General features: G+C 38.5%; 1 protein-coding gene across 1 annotated transcript in view; it reads left to right on the top strand.

Moving 5' to 3' along the window:
- The window catches only part of CACUL1 (CDK2 associated cullin domain 1), a 70,017-nt gene that overhangs the window by 14,690 nt on the left and 40,427 nt on the right, over positions 1 to 14,900 (top strand). Inside the window, exons 2-3 of the mRNA XM_082720268.1 lie at positions 9,118 to 9,244; positions 10,464 to 10,566. Of these exons, the coding sequence (XP_082576394.1) occupies positions 9,118 to 9,244; positions 10,464 to 10,566 (230 nt within the window). The remainder of the gene's footprint in view (positions 1 to 9,117; positions 9,245 to 10,463; positions 10,567 to 14,900) is intronic.

Here is a 14,900-nt window from a genome sequence, read left to right as displayed (position 1 = left end):
TTGATGTCTTCCTTTTTATTGTTTTCCTGTGTGTGTGTGTGTCTGTGTGTGCACGTGCACACGTGTGTGTGTGTATAGAACATAACTTCTAGTAGCTTCCTGAGAAAATTTTAGTATATTATAAAGTTTCAGGTTTCTCTTTCTAAAATTTTTGCCTTCACCAATTGACAGTTTGGGTATAGAATTATTATTATTTTTTAAGATTTTATTTATTTATTGGGTATAGAATTATTAAGTAAAAACTTTTCCTTGGAATTTTTTGTGTTGCTTCATTGACTTTAAGCTTGCAGTATTCCACTGGAGCATTCAGGTGTTATTTTAATTTTTGTTCTTTGTATGTGGCCTTTTCTCTCTTTGAAAAAATTTCTGAGATATTTTCTTATATCAATGTGTCAATACTTTTTTCCCTTTACATTTTTTTTTCTATTCCTTTTTCCTGAAATGATTAGTAGTCAGATGTTGAGTTTCCTGTTTTTGTCTTCTATCAACCACTTTTTGCTATATCCTCTTAATGTTTGGGGAGAATTTCTTAATATTTTCTACTTTTTTTTTTTAACAGCTGCTATATTTTTATTTTAAGAGCATTTGGATTGCTGCTTTTTCATGGCAGTGGCTTTGATTTTTGTCTTAACCTCTTTAAGGATAATAATTATAGGGTTTTTTCCCCCAAGCTTTTAAAGTTCTCTTAATTATCTTTTTTTTAAACAGATTTTTTTTTTTTTAAGATTTTATTTGATTCAGAGAGATCACATGTAGGCAGAGAGGCAGGCAGAGACAGAGAGGGAAGCAGGCTTCCTGCTCAGCAGAGAGCCCAATGCAGGGCTCGATCTCAGGACCCTGAGATCATGACCTGAGCCAAAGGCAGAGACTTAACCCACCAAGGCACCCAGGCGCCCCCTCTTCCTTTTTCTAAGGGAGGATCTTCCATCTTGGGGGAATGATGGGGGTAGTAGTTAAGTGGAACAGGAAGTAAAGTATATTTCTCCTGATCCATGGTATCGTAGAATTTATGAGAAGGAGCAGGATTAGATGTTTGAGTGTTTCTTATGTTGATTTTTGGCTTTTACTTAATCCATCGGCCCTGAACTTCATGCAGACATGCTTGTGCAGGTGCCCCTACCCTCTTTATGTATCTTTGTCTCAGAGTCCCAGCCTTGTATCTTTCAGTTTCTATACAGATTCCTTTTTCTTTTTACTGTTTCGTCTACAGATTTTCAGCCAGTCTTCACCTCTCCCCTCCCTACCCCTATTCTCTGCCTCTCTTCCACACTCATTGTATCCTGTCTTCAAGCCCTGAACTTCTCTGATCCTGCAGGGCTAGATTAGCTCACTTACTGGTGTTTCCAACTCAGCACACACTGCCTTGTACTACTATTTCAGTTAAACTTTCCTGGTTTTAAATGTCATGGAGAGATTAACTTGTAGGAAATCAACAACAGACTTTTAAAACTACAGCAGACCTACACTTAGAATGATTTACACCTATGTATTCAGTTGAGCAGATGCTTTCTATATGAATATTAGATTTTGGATTAGTTGGAGTTAGAACTATAATAGATGATAACCCCTTGACTTTTTCATATGTACTGTCAGAGCATGTTCACTTTGTCTCAAGTGTGATGTTGTAATTGTAGAATAATAGCTCTCCTGAAGGTATATAGACTTCAGTCTTGCTGTAGGCCCCAGCAGCTGGTTTTCTGAGACAGTAGTGATGGATGTTTGTATCATTACATTTTGTGAAATTGAGAAATGTGTGGATTTTTAAGCAGTAAAACAATAATGAAATGCATTTCCTATATAATTTTTATAGTGTTTTGAGGAAAGAAACATGATATTTGAAGACAAAGCAGGTTATATAGTTTGACATAGTATGTTACAAGCCTTTTGTGGACTAAAATGTTTTCCTTTTGGGGAGAATAGGATAGGATGGGGTAGGAAGCACAGAATCCTTAAACAATGAGTTAATGAGGACTTATATGAAATAAAAATAAGATATCAGTGTTACCTGTTTATGTGGATGTAACTTCATTTTTACATGGAATGATTTTATTTTAAGGTTTTATTTCTTTGTTAGGGAGCACAAGTGGGGTGAGGGGTGGAGGGAGAAGCAGACTTCTTGTTGCCACCGTGTGTCCATCCATCAGTAAAAATCTAGGAAACTTGTGTTGTTCAAAAGATTACCACCTGGTAGAATGCTCCATTCTCTACACCATGTGGGGCTTGATTCCAGGACCCTGGGATCGTGACCTGAGCTAAAGGCAGACTCCCAACTGACTGAGCCATCCAGGTGCCACCATGGAATGATTTCTTAATAATCAATCACAAATAGACATTTTATACTGTCCATAGCATTTAATTGAATTTAATTGAATTAAACCACAAATTCTAAACTTTCTAAACAAACCAATACCTGAAGCATGCAGCTTTGAAAAGGTTTTTGCCTACTTTAGGACTTAACATTAAGTTAAGTTAATGTTCGTTAACATTAATGAACTTCGTTAGGACTTAACATTAGCCGCTGTCCTCTATTGGCAAATGGAAATACATCTGAAGAGTAGGGGTTTTTGTTTTTTTTTTTCCCCTCCTAGTAAGGAAAAGGATATTTAAGGTATTTGGTGATTTCTTTTTACTTTCTTTTAAGATTTGATTCAGTTTTTAAAATCACTCGTTCTCTTAGGAACAACTAAGTATTACTATCTCTTGTCAGTATTAAGTTATTTTCCTTTTGAGAGAAATAACTCGATTTTTTTTTTAATACCCCATTTATTTACTGGAATATACTAACTCGTTCTGATTCAGATTCTCCTGTTTCTTTTAAAGAAAAGAAACAGAACACCACCTTCACCAGAGGCTTCCCCCATCCCCTAGACTTTGTTCTTGGCCTTCAGCTTCTCTCTGTCCATTATTTGAAAGCATTGTCATCCCCTTGTGCTGTAGAGAATAGAGCATTCTACCAGGTGGTGATATTTTGGACAGCACAAGGTTCCTAGGTTTTTACTGATGGATGGACACACAGTGGCAATAAGAAGTCATAATTTTTTTTTCTCTCCGAGATCACATAGACCAGCCAGAGTTAAATAGAAAACCTAAAGCTTTTTTTCCTAGTACACTCTTTCACCTTATCTGGTTGTAATTAATTATAGTTAATCTAAAAAGTCATTGCTTTTGAAACAACTTGACCTCTTAAATTTGGCTTGATCATTTAATTCATAATTGCCTTTGCTGCATTCTTAAGGAGTCAATTCTGATTGAAGGTGGTGTTCTTGGTGGGAGAAAAGGGATGTGGAAGAGTAGAATGTTAAGGAGTCTTTGATATGAAAATAGTTCCTAGTTGTTCCTTTAAAAATTTTCTTTGATGCATTGGCACCTGTATTTGACTCTCCCAGGTTGTTCGGGACCAAAGCATGTGCTAGCAGTCGAGAACAGAACACACCTGTGATGCTGGCTGTCCTGTGGCCGTCAGACTTCAGCAGGTGTAAGAATCCCCTGGAGGGGCTTGGTAAACAGATTGCTGTATTGTGAATCACTGCCTGCTCCTCCCCAAGTTTCTGATTCAGTAGTTTTGGGTTAGGGCCTGGCATTTGGCATTTACAACAAGTTTCCAGGTGATGCTGATGCTGTTCTGGGTATCCTGATGCTTTGAGAACCACTGATCTAAGGTAATGAGAGGTCTTTGCAGTAGACTAAGTATAGATTAATAATACCTGATATGATTTCTGAATATATCGTCCTCTTATAAAAAAAGAAATAACAAAGACATTCAAAGGAAATAGTAGAGCTTCAAAGCCTGGCTTACTTCAGGCTTTGTGAAAAAAAAAATACACTTTAAGCTTTAATTCCAGAATGACTAATAAATGGTATGCCGTCAGCTGTTTTTATAGTAAGGATTTATTTTGACTTTCATTAATTTAATTTATTTCACATATGTTATTGAGTACTTTACCATGTGCTAGGCACTGTTCGGAGTTGGGACTCGAGTAGTAAATTTCTCCTCTGGGGGCTTATGTGTTATTTGAGGGAGATCAATAATAAATGTCAAGTTTTGATAAATTACTTGAATTAAAAAGTATGAGAGTTGAACATATTAACTCCTATATTATTAACTCCTGGTATAGTTATATATTTCTAATAGTTTCTTATTTATTAGTAACCTGCTAATATTTCTTGAACCTTAGATTTCAACTATTCCATGTGTTTTAGACTTTTATTTCAGTTTATTTTAGTGAAAGGTCAATTAAACAACTCTCTCAGTAAGGGTTAGACTGCGTGAACTTGTTATCTTATGTGTTCCTAGTTTTAAGTCTTGTGGCCAGCACTAGGGTTTTTACATATTTTGAACTTCACTGTCTCCAGAGAGCACTGCATGCTTCAGTTCTTTGAAGTGTTCATTGCTTTACTCATTTGGGTTCCTGGCCTAGGCTTGTTGGCTTTTGAGTTTTATAGCACCTTCTTTAAACTTCTGAAAAGAAGTGCATTATTTTCAGCTGGAAAATCTAACCTAGATAGAATTTAGTATTATTTTTTAAGCTTTTATTTATTTGAGAGAGAGAGAGAGAACGAGGGGTGGGGAAGGCAGGCAGAGGGAAAGAGAAGCAGACTCCCTACTGAGCAGGGGAGCCCTATGTGGGGCTTGGTCCCACGACCCTGGGATTAATACCTGAGCGGAAGGCAGATGCATAATGGACTGGGCCACCCAGGTGCTCCCCAGAGTTAGTAATTTAATGGTAATTTCTTTTTTGTTTAGTTCCCATACTTTGTATTTTTTTTGGCAGTTTGTACTTTCTTGTGGACAAAGTTAAAAGTGATTGACTGCGTTTCTCCAACAAGAAGATCTAGTTTTAAAATTGAGGACTACATACCACACAATTCACAGACATGCTTTGTATATATGTGTATATATTTTTCAATCAGGGGTGGATTGAGATTAGCAGGGAGATAACTTTAAGATACCTTAAAGTTTATGGGATTGTTATTTTACTGTTGCCTGCAGATTATGACTGCAGGTGTGAAGAACCTTCCTGATCTTTGGCTGAGAGTATATACCAATGTTTGTTCATTCTTCGGACTACCTCCAGTTCCTCTGATACTTGTCTGTATTCTGTTCTTTTACTACAATGGTGAAGATTGGCTGGTTTCCTAGAAGAAAGTTATATTAGCTAATATCTTAGTCCATTCAAGCTGTTACAACATGTCAGAGGCTGAGTGGCTTATAAACAGCAGAAACTTGTTTTACATAGCTCTGGAGGCTGGGAAGTCAAGGCGAAGGTGCTGGCAAATTCAGTCTGGCAAGGGCCTGCTTCGTGGTTCATAGTAGACTGTCTTCTTACTGTGTCTTTACATGGTATAAGGGGCAAGGAAGCTCTCTGGGGGCACTAACTCTCTTCATGAGGATCTCACTCTCATGACCTAATCACATCCCAAAGGCCAAACCCAGCACCATCACACTGGAGGTTGAGATTTCACCATACGAATTTTGGAGGAAGGGACACAAATATTCAGTTTACTACAACAGTTGTCATTTAAGGTCAACTGAATTGGTTACTTACGTGCTTCTTTCTCATGCCAAATACATGTAGAAATAGATTTTTATTGTATTTGTATTTGGAAATGTAGAGTGGAAATAGATATGACTTTTTTGATATGGAAATAGGCTTTAAGATCTTCCGTGATCATGGCTTTTTCATTTTGGTTTTAAATTCTCTTTTTAAAGATACGTAAAAGCAGAACATTAAAACAAAAACATGCCACATGAAAGACACCTGAGAGGCATCAGCAATGACCACTTCTGTAGCGGACTCCGTTCTGTACTTACAGCTGCACGACTTTACATTTTAGCTTCTTTTCCCTCCTTTGTATCTTTGACTTGGTAATTTGCTGAGGTGTAGAGCCTGTGCTGGAGAAGTGGGAGCGCTCCCCACCTGTAACAGAGGTGGAGTTCATTGAAAGCAGCAGTCGGGGTGCCCATGGGATTATGTTCGTTCTTGGCTTCTGTACTTGAACTTTTCTTTCTGAGGATGTCACTTACCTTCTTTAAACTTAAACTTTTGGTGTAGAGCAGGTATGTGATATGGCTTAGGTGATAGAATGATTGGAGATTCAGTAACCTAGAATTCCATAGCGCAAAAGGGATGTTCTTTTTAGTTATTTCCAGTTTTTCTTTTTTGGTTTCCTTTGAGTCTTTCAAAAAGCAGAAAGGTGGTATTTTGGAGCTAGTGTGTAACACTTCTCCACATTGGCCAGTCTCCAGTTTTCACAGGGAAAGCAAGTGCCAGCTTCAGAACCTTTTATCAGGCGGGAGGACACGGCTAGAATTTAAATAACAGCACTGTATTTATTTCTGTACCACCTTTTGTTTAGTGGAAAATGACACTGCTTTTCTATTTTTTATTACTTTTTCTTCCTCCTTTTTAAAGCACAAATAGTTGTAAGCACAAGGGGGGGATACTAGGAAGCACCTGCAGGGCAGTGGAGAGAAGAGACAAAAAAGGTAAGGAAGCCAGTAAGGAAGTCACCACTGTGGACAGCGGGAGTGCAGACGCGTGGGGAGCTCTGGGAGTCCGTGTAGCACCTGCGCCTCAGCCTTGTCTTACTCCAGAGCAAAGGGAGCTGCTGGGATATTTATACCAAATTCTCATTCGTTGTTACTTGAAGGCCCCTTGATTATTCAGAACTTCCAGGCTGTTCCTCCTTCATCAGAGCAACTCTGACGGCCAGAGAGAACCCTGAGGCAAATAATGGTTGGTGTTGACAGTGGCCTTTTTGGACAGAGTAAATGGGTGGGCCACCAACCGTTTCCACTGGATTCTCAAATATTCTAAGCCTCTCTTACAGCCTCCTCGTCCTAGTAAACAGCAGCCCCATCCTTTGATGCTCAGGCCACAAACTTTGGAGTTGTCCTTGACATTTCTGGCACTTCTCCCTCCAAACCATCAGCAGATCTGGTTGGCCCAACCCCTAAAATATATTCGAAATCTGACCTCTCTCACCCCCACCACTGCCTCCTGCTTCAGCCCCCATCATCTCACAGCCTCCTGACTTTGCTCACTTCTAACATAGCAGTTGGATGAGCCACAGAAAAGCTAGGTCAGATCACCACATCACTTCACCCAAAACCCTCCAGTCCCCATCTTACTCAGAGTAAAGGAATGGCCACTGAGGTCCTCTGTGATCTGGCCATCTCTGTCCTTATGCGTGTGCGTGTCCGTGTGTATATGTGTATTCAGTTCTTTTTGGTTTTAGACTTATGTGTAGTCAAAGTATTTGTTCTCTATTCCTTTCAGTGCAGGAATTCATTTGTCAAGATTTTCATTCCATCTTTACAACTACATGCTTGCTGATTGTCTTGTTTTTAAATTTTCATACAGTAGAGGTGCCTGGGTGGCTCAGTGGGTTAAGCCTCTGCGTTTGGCTCCAGGGTCCTGGGACCAAGCCCCGCATTGGGCTTTCTGGCTTAGCAGGGTACCTGCTTCCCCCCTACCCCCGCCTGCCTCTCTGCCTACTTATGATCTCTGTCAAATAAATAAATAAAATCTTTTAAAAAAATTTCATATAGTAAATACACATTCTTATGGTGTACAGTTATGTTGGTTTTGCCAAATGCCTGGAGTGCTGTATCCACTAGGGTGTTCTACACAGGAGTTCATTCTCCCATGCTGCCCTTTGTAGACTGCCCTCCCTACCTTCCAGGCCCCAGTCTGTTTCCCTTCTTACAGTTTTGACTTTATTAGCATCATATAAGTGATTCTTATTTTTTTTTTTTTAATTTTTGAGAATCTTCTAATATGCAGCCATTTTGGTCTGATTTATTTTTCATTTGGCTAAATACATTTATGATTATTCCATGCTCTGTGAATCAGTAGTCATTCCCTAAGTGTCCTTGAGAATAAATTTAAGCAAGAAAAATGAATTGATTTAAAGAAAATACTGAACAACAGTGACAGAGGTGGTACATTCATAAGAGAAACATTTTGAACCTGAATTTAGAAATCAGTAATGTGATACAGAAAGGTGCTAGATAAAGTCTTTATGCGGTACTTCTGGCAGTCATTAGCCATGTACTCTTGGGGAAGTCAACTCTTTGCTTGCCAGTTTCTGGTAAAAGACATAATAAAATACCTGACTGAGTATTGTTAGCTCCTATCTCCTGAGATAGTGGAGTTTCAAAGACACATGGTATTTGGGCACCTGGGCGACTCAGTAGATGAATCCTCTGACTCTTGATGTCACCTTGGGTCATGATACTGGGGTTGTGAGATCAAGCCCCATTTCTAGGGCTTGTCCCTCCTGTGCCTCTCAAATAAATAAAAATAGAATCTTAAAAAAAAATACACAGGGTATTTTTGGCTTTGGGATAGCTCTTTGCTCCAGGGCAGGTGGGTAGTCGCTCTTTTTTTTCACACTAGCATTTCATTGTTGCGAAGCAGCTGTTGGTCTGGATTTCAGAGTTGTTAGGACCAGCTATTATAAAAGCTTTATGACCTTTGGTGAAGGACTAAGAGCCAGACAGTAGGATTGAGGTAAGCCTCATTGTAGGTCTCCCAAGTCATTGACGTTTTTCTGTTGGGCTTATCAAGTGTAAGATAGGTAGAATCTGAGTCAGAGCTGTGGAAGTGCTGGTGGTGCCAAAGATCCCTGCAAGTTTCTAGCAACCTCTTTTGTTGAGGTAACGTTTGGACTTTAATCCTCATAGTCCTGTTGTTAGTTAGGTTTCCTCAGGGGTGTCTCAAAAGGTTGATTGTTGGGGTTTATAATTTCATAGAATTTTATTGTGGTTCATGGATAGGCCATCTTGTCATCTCATTGTCAGTGTATAGCCAAGAGTGAGTGTGTATTGGAGAATGCCCCACTGTTAATAGATAATTGGAAAAGGAAGCCAATGATGGTTGCTTGTTTTGTTTTTATTTTTTTATTTTTAAGGACAGACTCATGGTCATTCCTTTTTACATCATAATTAATGGCTGCTTTAAAAATCCCTGACAAGATTGGTGTTTTCTTTGTTTTTTATTTTTTTTTTTTGAAATGAGCAAATGAAAGGAATCTGAGAGCACAAAATTGCTGTGATTTGTGTTTACTTTACATGTGGTATATAGTAATCTTTATTTTACTTTTTACTTTTAGTAATGAATGTTATAACTATTGAAGATTATAAGAGCACATACTGGCCAAAATTGGATGGTGCCATAGATCAGCTTTTAACCCAGAGTCCTGGTGACTATATCCCCATATCCTATGAACAGATATACAGGTAAGTCAAGATTTCATTTGCCTTGGTTTGAGAGGGTATATTAAGGTCCATGACACCTTGGAATATGACAGTGTATGTACACATGTAATATCAGGTGAGGAGGCTCTCTATGTTAATTGTATATTCCACACTTGGAGGTTGGAGTTTGAATTATACTTTCTGCATCAGAATTGGCTTTCAAATCAAGGTAGAGTTAAGCCGAACTCTCTTAAACTTCTTCCCATCTTAGCCTGCTACCCCCACAATACATAATGAAGAAACTCTGGAGGTCTACGAATAAGATGAGAATGACAAGTATCTGGTGCAGAAATACTTTTTGTCTCACATGGAGACCCTAGTTTAATCTGTTGATGTTTATTGATATACAGTCCTAACTATTTTTGGTTATTTTGTTGGCCAGTTCCTGATAAGTGGAAGCAGCAATTAGTGAGGGCCTGGGATGGGACCAGGAGATCAGCCTAGTCACAGGAGGAGGTGACAGTTGTGCTGTTCTACACAAGTGATGCACGTTACTTTTTGTGAGTTAGAAACTTGGTACTAATTTTCACTCTCTCGTATTTTGACATTCACTGAAATGAGAGAATGAGAGAGAAGCTGGTTTGTGAGTAGTTATCGTAGTTAGGTTTTCAGATTATCACCCAATACTAGGTTATCTAGTACTGACAAAATGTGTAATGCAGTACTCAGAAGGATTTACTGCTGGTGGTAGTATCTCTTTCATCTGAACACTGATTGGGGCAAGGTAAATGTCTTCTTCAAAGTGATGATTGGTCGGGGTGTCTGAGTGGCTCAGTTGGTTAAGTGTCTGACTCTTAATTTCCGTTCAGATCATGATCTCAGGGGTTTGAGATGGAGCCCTGGGTTGGGCTCCTTGCTCAGTTCAGAGTCTGCTTGAGATCCTGTCCCTCTGCTCCTCCCCTGTTCGAGTGTATGCACTTTCTCTCTCCATGTGTGTGTCTCTCTCTTCAAAGATTAAAAAAAAAAATTGTATTTAAAAAAAAGTTGTGATTGGTCACTTTTTTTAATATATGTGCTGCCGAAGCGAGCACGATTGGTCACTTTTTTTAGGTGACCAATTAATTATTGGTCTGAATTAATTATTAGGTGACTGAATTAATTATTTAACTGGTGACTGTGTATCCAAAGTATGCATTCCTCTTAGGTTGAATAAAGTACTTCATTGTTAACTTGGTTTTTCTGTTTTGGTTTTCCCCCACAGTTGTGTGTATAAGTGTGTCTGCCAGCAGCACTCAGAACAGATGTACAGTGATCTGATTAAAAAGATAACTAATCACCTAGAGCGAGTCTCAAAGGAGCTGCAGGTAAAGAACCGATTTTTGCTTCCGTGGGATTTTTGGACTGGTTGGAATTAGTATATATAATACATATTCGGAGGCTTATTAATTTGATAATTGTATAAGTTTATAAATATTTCCTAGATGAATATTGACCAAATTATCTAACCTTTAAAATAAATTGTTGGAAAATTAGATATAAATTGTAGAACTTTTTAGATTGAATATACTTCAGACTTTAACTGATTCCAGTTATTACATGTCAACGTTTCTTTTTTTTTTTTGCATTTTAATTTTTAATTTTTTTAATAAACATACAATATATTATTAGCCCCAGGGGCACAGGTCTGTGAATCGCCAGGTTTACACAGTTCGCAGCACTCACCATAGCAAATACCCTCCCCAATGTCCATAATCCCACCCCCCTCTCCCAACTCCCTCCCCCCAGCAACCCTGTTTGTTTTATGAGATTCAGAGTCTTATGGTTTGTTATGTCAACGTCTCTTTTATTTAAAACTTTATTTCTGCTAACTTCAGTATTTGATGGCTTTTGTAATATAAATGTATGTATATTTTAATGTTTTACTGTAACTTTTTTTGGTATTCTCTTTGAAGAGTGGTGTTTGCCTGCTAGTTTCTGATGTTTGCTAATATAAAAACAACTGATGTCAGCATTTTGTTGATAAACCTCTAGAGAGGAACATCATCCCAGCTGTGAAATCTGGGTGGGAGCAAGTAGTAGAAGTACTCTGTTTAAGGAAGCATTTGGCTTCTGATCCGTACCCCTTCCTGCCTTGGTGAAGTTTCCAGTGCTTGAAGGTCAGGGACTATCTTTATGCCAGGGCCAGATGGTATTTTAGTTCTGACGTAGAAGTACCATGATGTGTAGAAAAGTCACTCAGCAGTGGATGAGCACAGTACGTACCACACCTAGAAAGGGCTCTTGCAATTCTGTAGCATCCGCAGTTTCCAGCAACTGCTGGGGCGGGCTTTGGCCTTGAATGATGTTCCTCCCTTACCTTGTGGTCTGAGGTATCTTGGTCTTGTTTACCCCAAACAGTTGTTGCACTAAAGTAGCCTTTTTTTTTTTTTTAAATTATAGTGAAAGCTATGTTTATCATAGCCAAATATATACTTTTCCTGCTGTAAGAGTATAAACTGTTTTCTTAATCTTTTTGGCACTAAATATGAAATCTTTACTCATGTAACAAATATATTTAGCACCTAGGCATTGTATCTAAGCTTGTAGATGAAACCCAGGATCCATGCATTCCAGCTTTTGATTTTCTTGCTTACTGATTCTTGACTCTACCCTTGCCCTTTTTTCTCTCATCCAGTTGATTACCAAACCTTGTTTACTCCCTGTTTCTCTCTTGGCTCTTGTCCATCTCTGTTCACTTGCCGCTACCATCCATCGTTTCAGTGTTGTGCCGAAATGCTCATCTTAGCTGGCTCTGCCTGTAATCTTCACATCTCTTACTTGTTCTTAATTTCTGTCAGAGTGGCTGTTTCTAAAGCACAAATTTGATGATCATTTTTCTGTTAGATCGAAGTTTCAACTTTTTAATATGATTTAGGAAGCCTTTCATTATCTGATTCCTTCTTATTTCTGTGGCCTGATGCATTACGTCTCTGCTCCTGCATACTGAACTTTTTCACTTCCTTGAACAGTTTATGTACTCTTTCACTTCTTGGTTTTTGCCATGTTAACTTGACTGCCTGGAACACTTTGTTTTTCTCTGCCTTCTTATTTTTTTGGTCAGTGTGAACATACCATTTTGGCTGCAGGTTGGACATCATTTGTTTTGGAAAACATTCTCTGATACCTTGTTCTCCCAAGCCTAGATTTGGAAACCCCTCATCTGTGCTTCTGTAATACGTAGCATATTATTGTAGTTCATCTGTGTATTTCTTGTTTAGCTGTGTCTGTCCCTCCCTCTGTCCCCTATATTCTGAGAGGGCAGAGGAACATGTGTGCCTTCTTTGTTATTGTGTTGTTAGTACCTGCTGAGTGAAATGTATATCAAATATTTACCAATAAATAATTTACTGCTTGTTTGAATAAAGTTTTTCTAGTAGAACTCTGAATGTGATCCTGCTTTTTAATATCAAGTTTTGGGGTTCAGGGAGTACCACGGCTTTCATTAGATAAGCAAAGAACTCAGTATCCTCAAAAAGGATTGTTTTCATAACACTGGTTTGCTATTACTGAAATAATACTAAATAATCTTCTAAGACAGAATGCAAGACAAAGTATGTGACTTGCCTTATTTATATCTATGAAATGTGAGTCAGATATTGTATTATACTTGGGCTCTAACTTCACGTATAGATCATAAATAGATCTATACGTGAAGTTAGATCTATCTAATCAATAGAATTGTGATTCGCTGAATTCATTTGTCATCTTGGAGTTTTGCTTGAGTGGATTTTTCTTTTTCTTCCTTTCTTTTTTTTTTTTAAGATTTTATTTATTTGACACACAGAGAGAAATCACAAGTAGGCAGAGAGGCGGGCAGAGAGAGAGGGGGAAGCAGGCTCTCCACTGAGCAGAGAGCCCGACACAGGACTCGATCCCAGGACCCCGAGATCACGACCTGAGCTGAAGGCAGAGGCTGAACCCACTAAGCCACCCAGGCGCCCTCTCTTTCTTTTTCTTTTTTTAAATATTATTTTTAAAAAAGATTTTATTTGAGAGAGAGAGAGAGAGCATAAGCAGGGGAAGGAGCAGAGGGAGAGGGAGAAGCAAATTACCTGCTGAGCAGGGAGCCTGACGTGGGGCTCCATCCCAGGACCCTGAGATCATGACCTGAGCCAAAGGCAGAGGCTTAACCGACGAAGCCACACTTGGCTACATTTTTGCCATGTGTTTGTTTGACCAATTGTCAGTAATGAAGGTAAACTTGTTACTTACCCAGCTGGGCTCTCTGGGGTGCCAGTACTTTGAAATCACTGAGGTTCAGAGAGTGAGTTTCTGAGGTTTTGGAGAATGGTCCCTGTGAGTATTCATTCTTTATCATGAATGTCTGAATGTTCATTATACCTTTATTGATGCACCTTCATTTATTTAGCTGTTGTTGGACTGAGGAGCTTTTGCATTGCTTCCAGTCTTTGGCTGTTACTATCAGTGCTGCAGCGTTCACTATATGTGAACATATTTTAGTTCATGAAAGTTGTACCAGAGTTGCACTCTAACCATTTACACGTATATCAGTGAAATGTGTTTTCCCCCACTTTTGCTAATAAAGCATATTACAAGAGTAAATAATTTTTGCATTATATAATAAGAATTTTGATTAAAAACTAAAACATAAGAGTGCTATCTCCTTTGTGTTAGCATTTTGGAAACCATCCTGATAAATGTAATATATGATGTAAAGCCAGGGAATTTAGTTGATTTTTAGAATCAATACATGTTCTACTTGGAGCTCAGCAGTATGGCCTGAAGGAAAAATCTTACTGCAGAATGATATCTTTTGTAAGATTATAAAGTCTAACCATTATTAAATGGCACGGTGAAGTGAATGAAAACATGGGGACCTTGGTTTCAGTCTCAATTCTGCCATGCAGCTGCTGTGTTCCTTTTGATTAAACATGATAATAACAAATTGTAAATTTTCTCAGCGTCAAAATGAAATGGCTTTACTGAAGTACCTGGTTGCTCTAAGTAGTGTTCTAAGATAACCTGTGTCCTATCTCCTGCTTAGCCAGTGCTGCTTTGTTGTTTTTTCCAGGTGTAAACTCATTAGTGTCCACCTGTGTGGAATGTTCTGGAGTCTTCATGCTCCCCTCAGAACAGAATAGGCCACTGTCATTTCTTCTACAGTGGACTCCTAGCATCTTGTCAGTAACAACCCTATCAGCAGTGATTGTGCTGAGTTATTTCTGAGTCATGTCTGGCTGCCCCACAGGTTCTCATTTGAGGGCAGGGGTTCTGTCATGTGTCATTTTATCCTTCATGTCTGGCACAATCACAACTCAGCAAATGATTGGTGAGTGATTGCTCAGCAACCAGAATTGACCTCTACCATGGAAAGAATAGCATAAATAATTTCATATGATCACTAATCTTTATGTTCTCTAGATGTTTAGGCATTTTATTAATTCATTTAGAGTTTAGTTAATTTGGTTTATTAATTTATTCAGTATCACAGATATGTAGCATAATGTTCTTTATTGAGACCTTAAGGGTGCTTTTCCCGTGAAATAGAACAGGATCCAGGAGCCAGAAAAGTTGTATTCGGTTGGAATGGTTTTGTTTATCACTCTGATTTTAGAAATGAAATATTGTTATTATGAGCTAAATGGATGAGTTACATTTGGCAGATAATCAGAAATGTAGTGCCAGGGTTGATAAATCA

The sequence above is a fragment of the Mustela nivalis genome, assembly GCF_964662115.1.
Source record: "Mustela nivalis genome assembly, chromosome: 2".
Classification (NCBI taxonomy): Eukaryota; Metazoa; Chordata; class Mammalia; order Carnivora; family Mustelidae; genus Mustela; species Mustela nivalis.
This window is presented reverse-complemented; position numbering and strand designations above follow the sequence as displayed.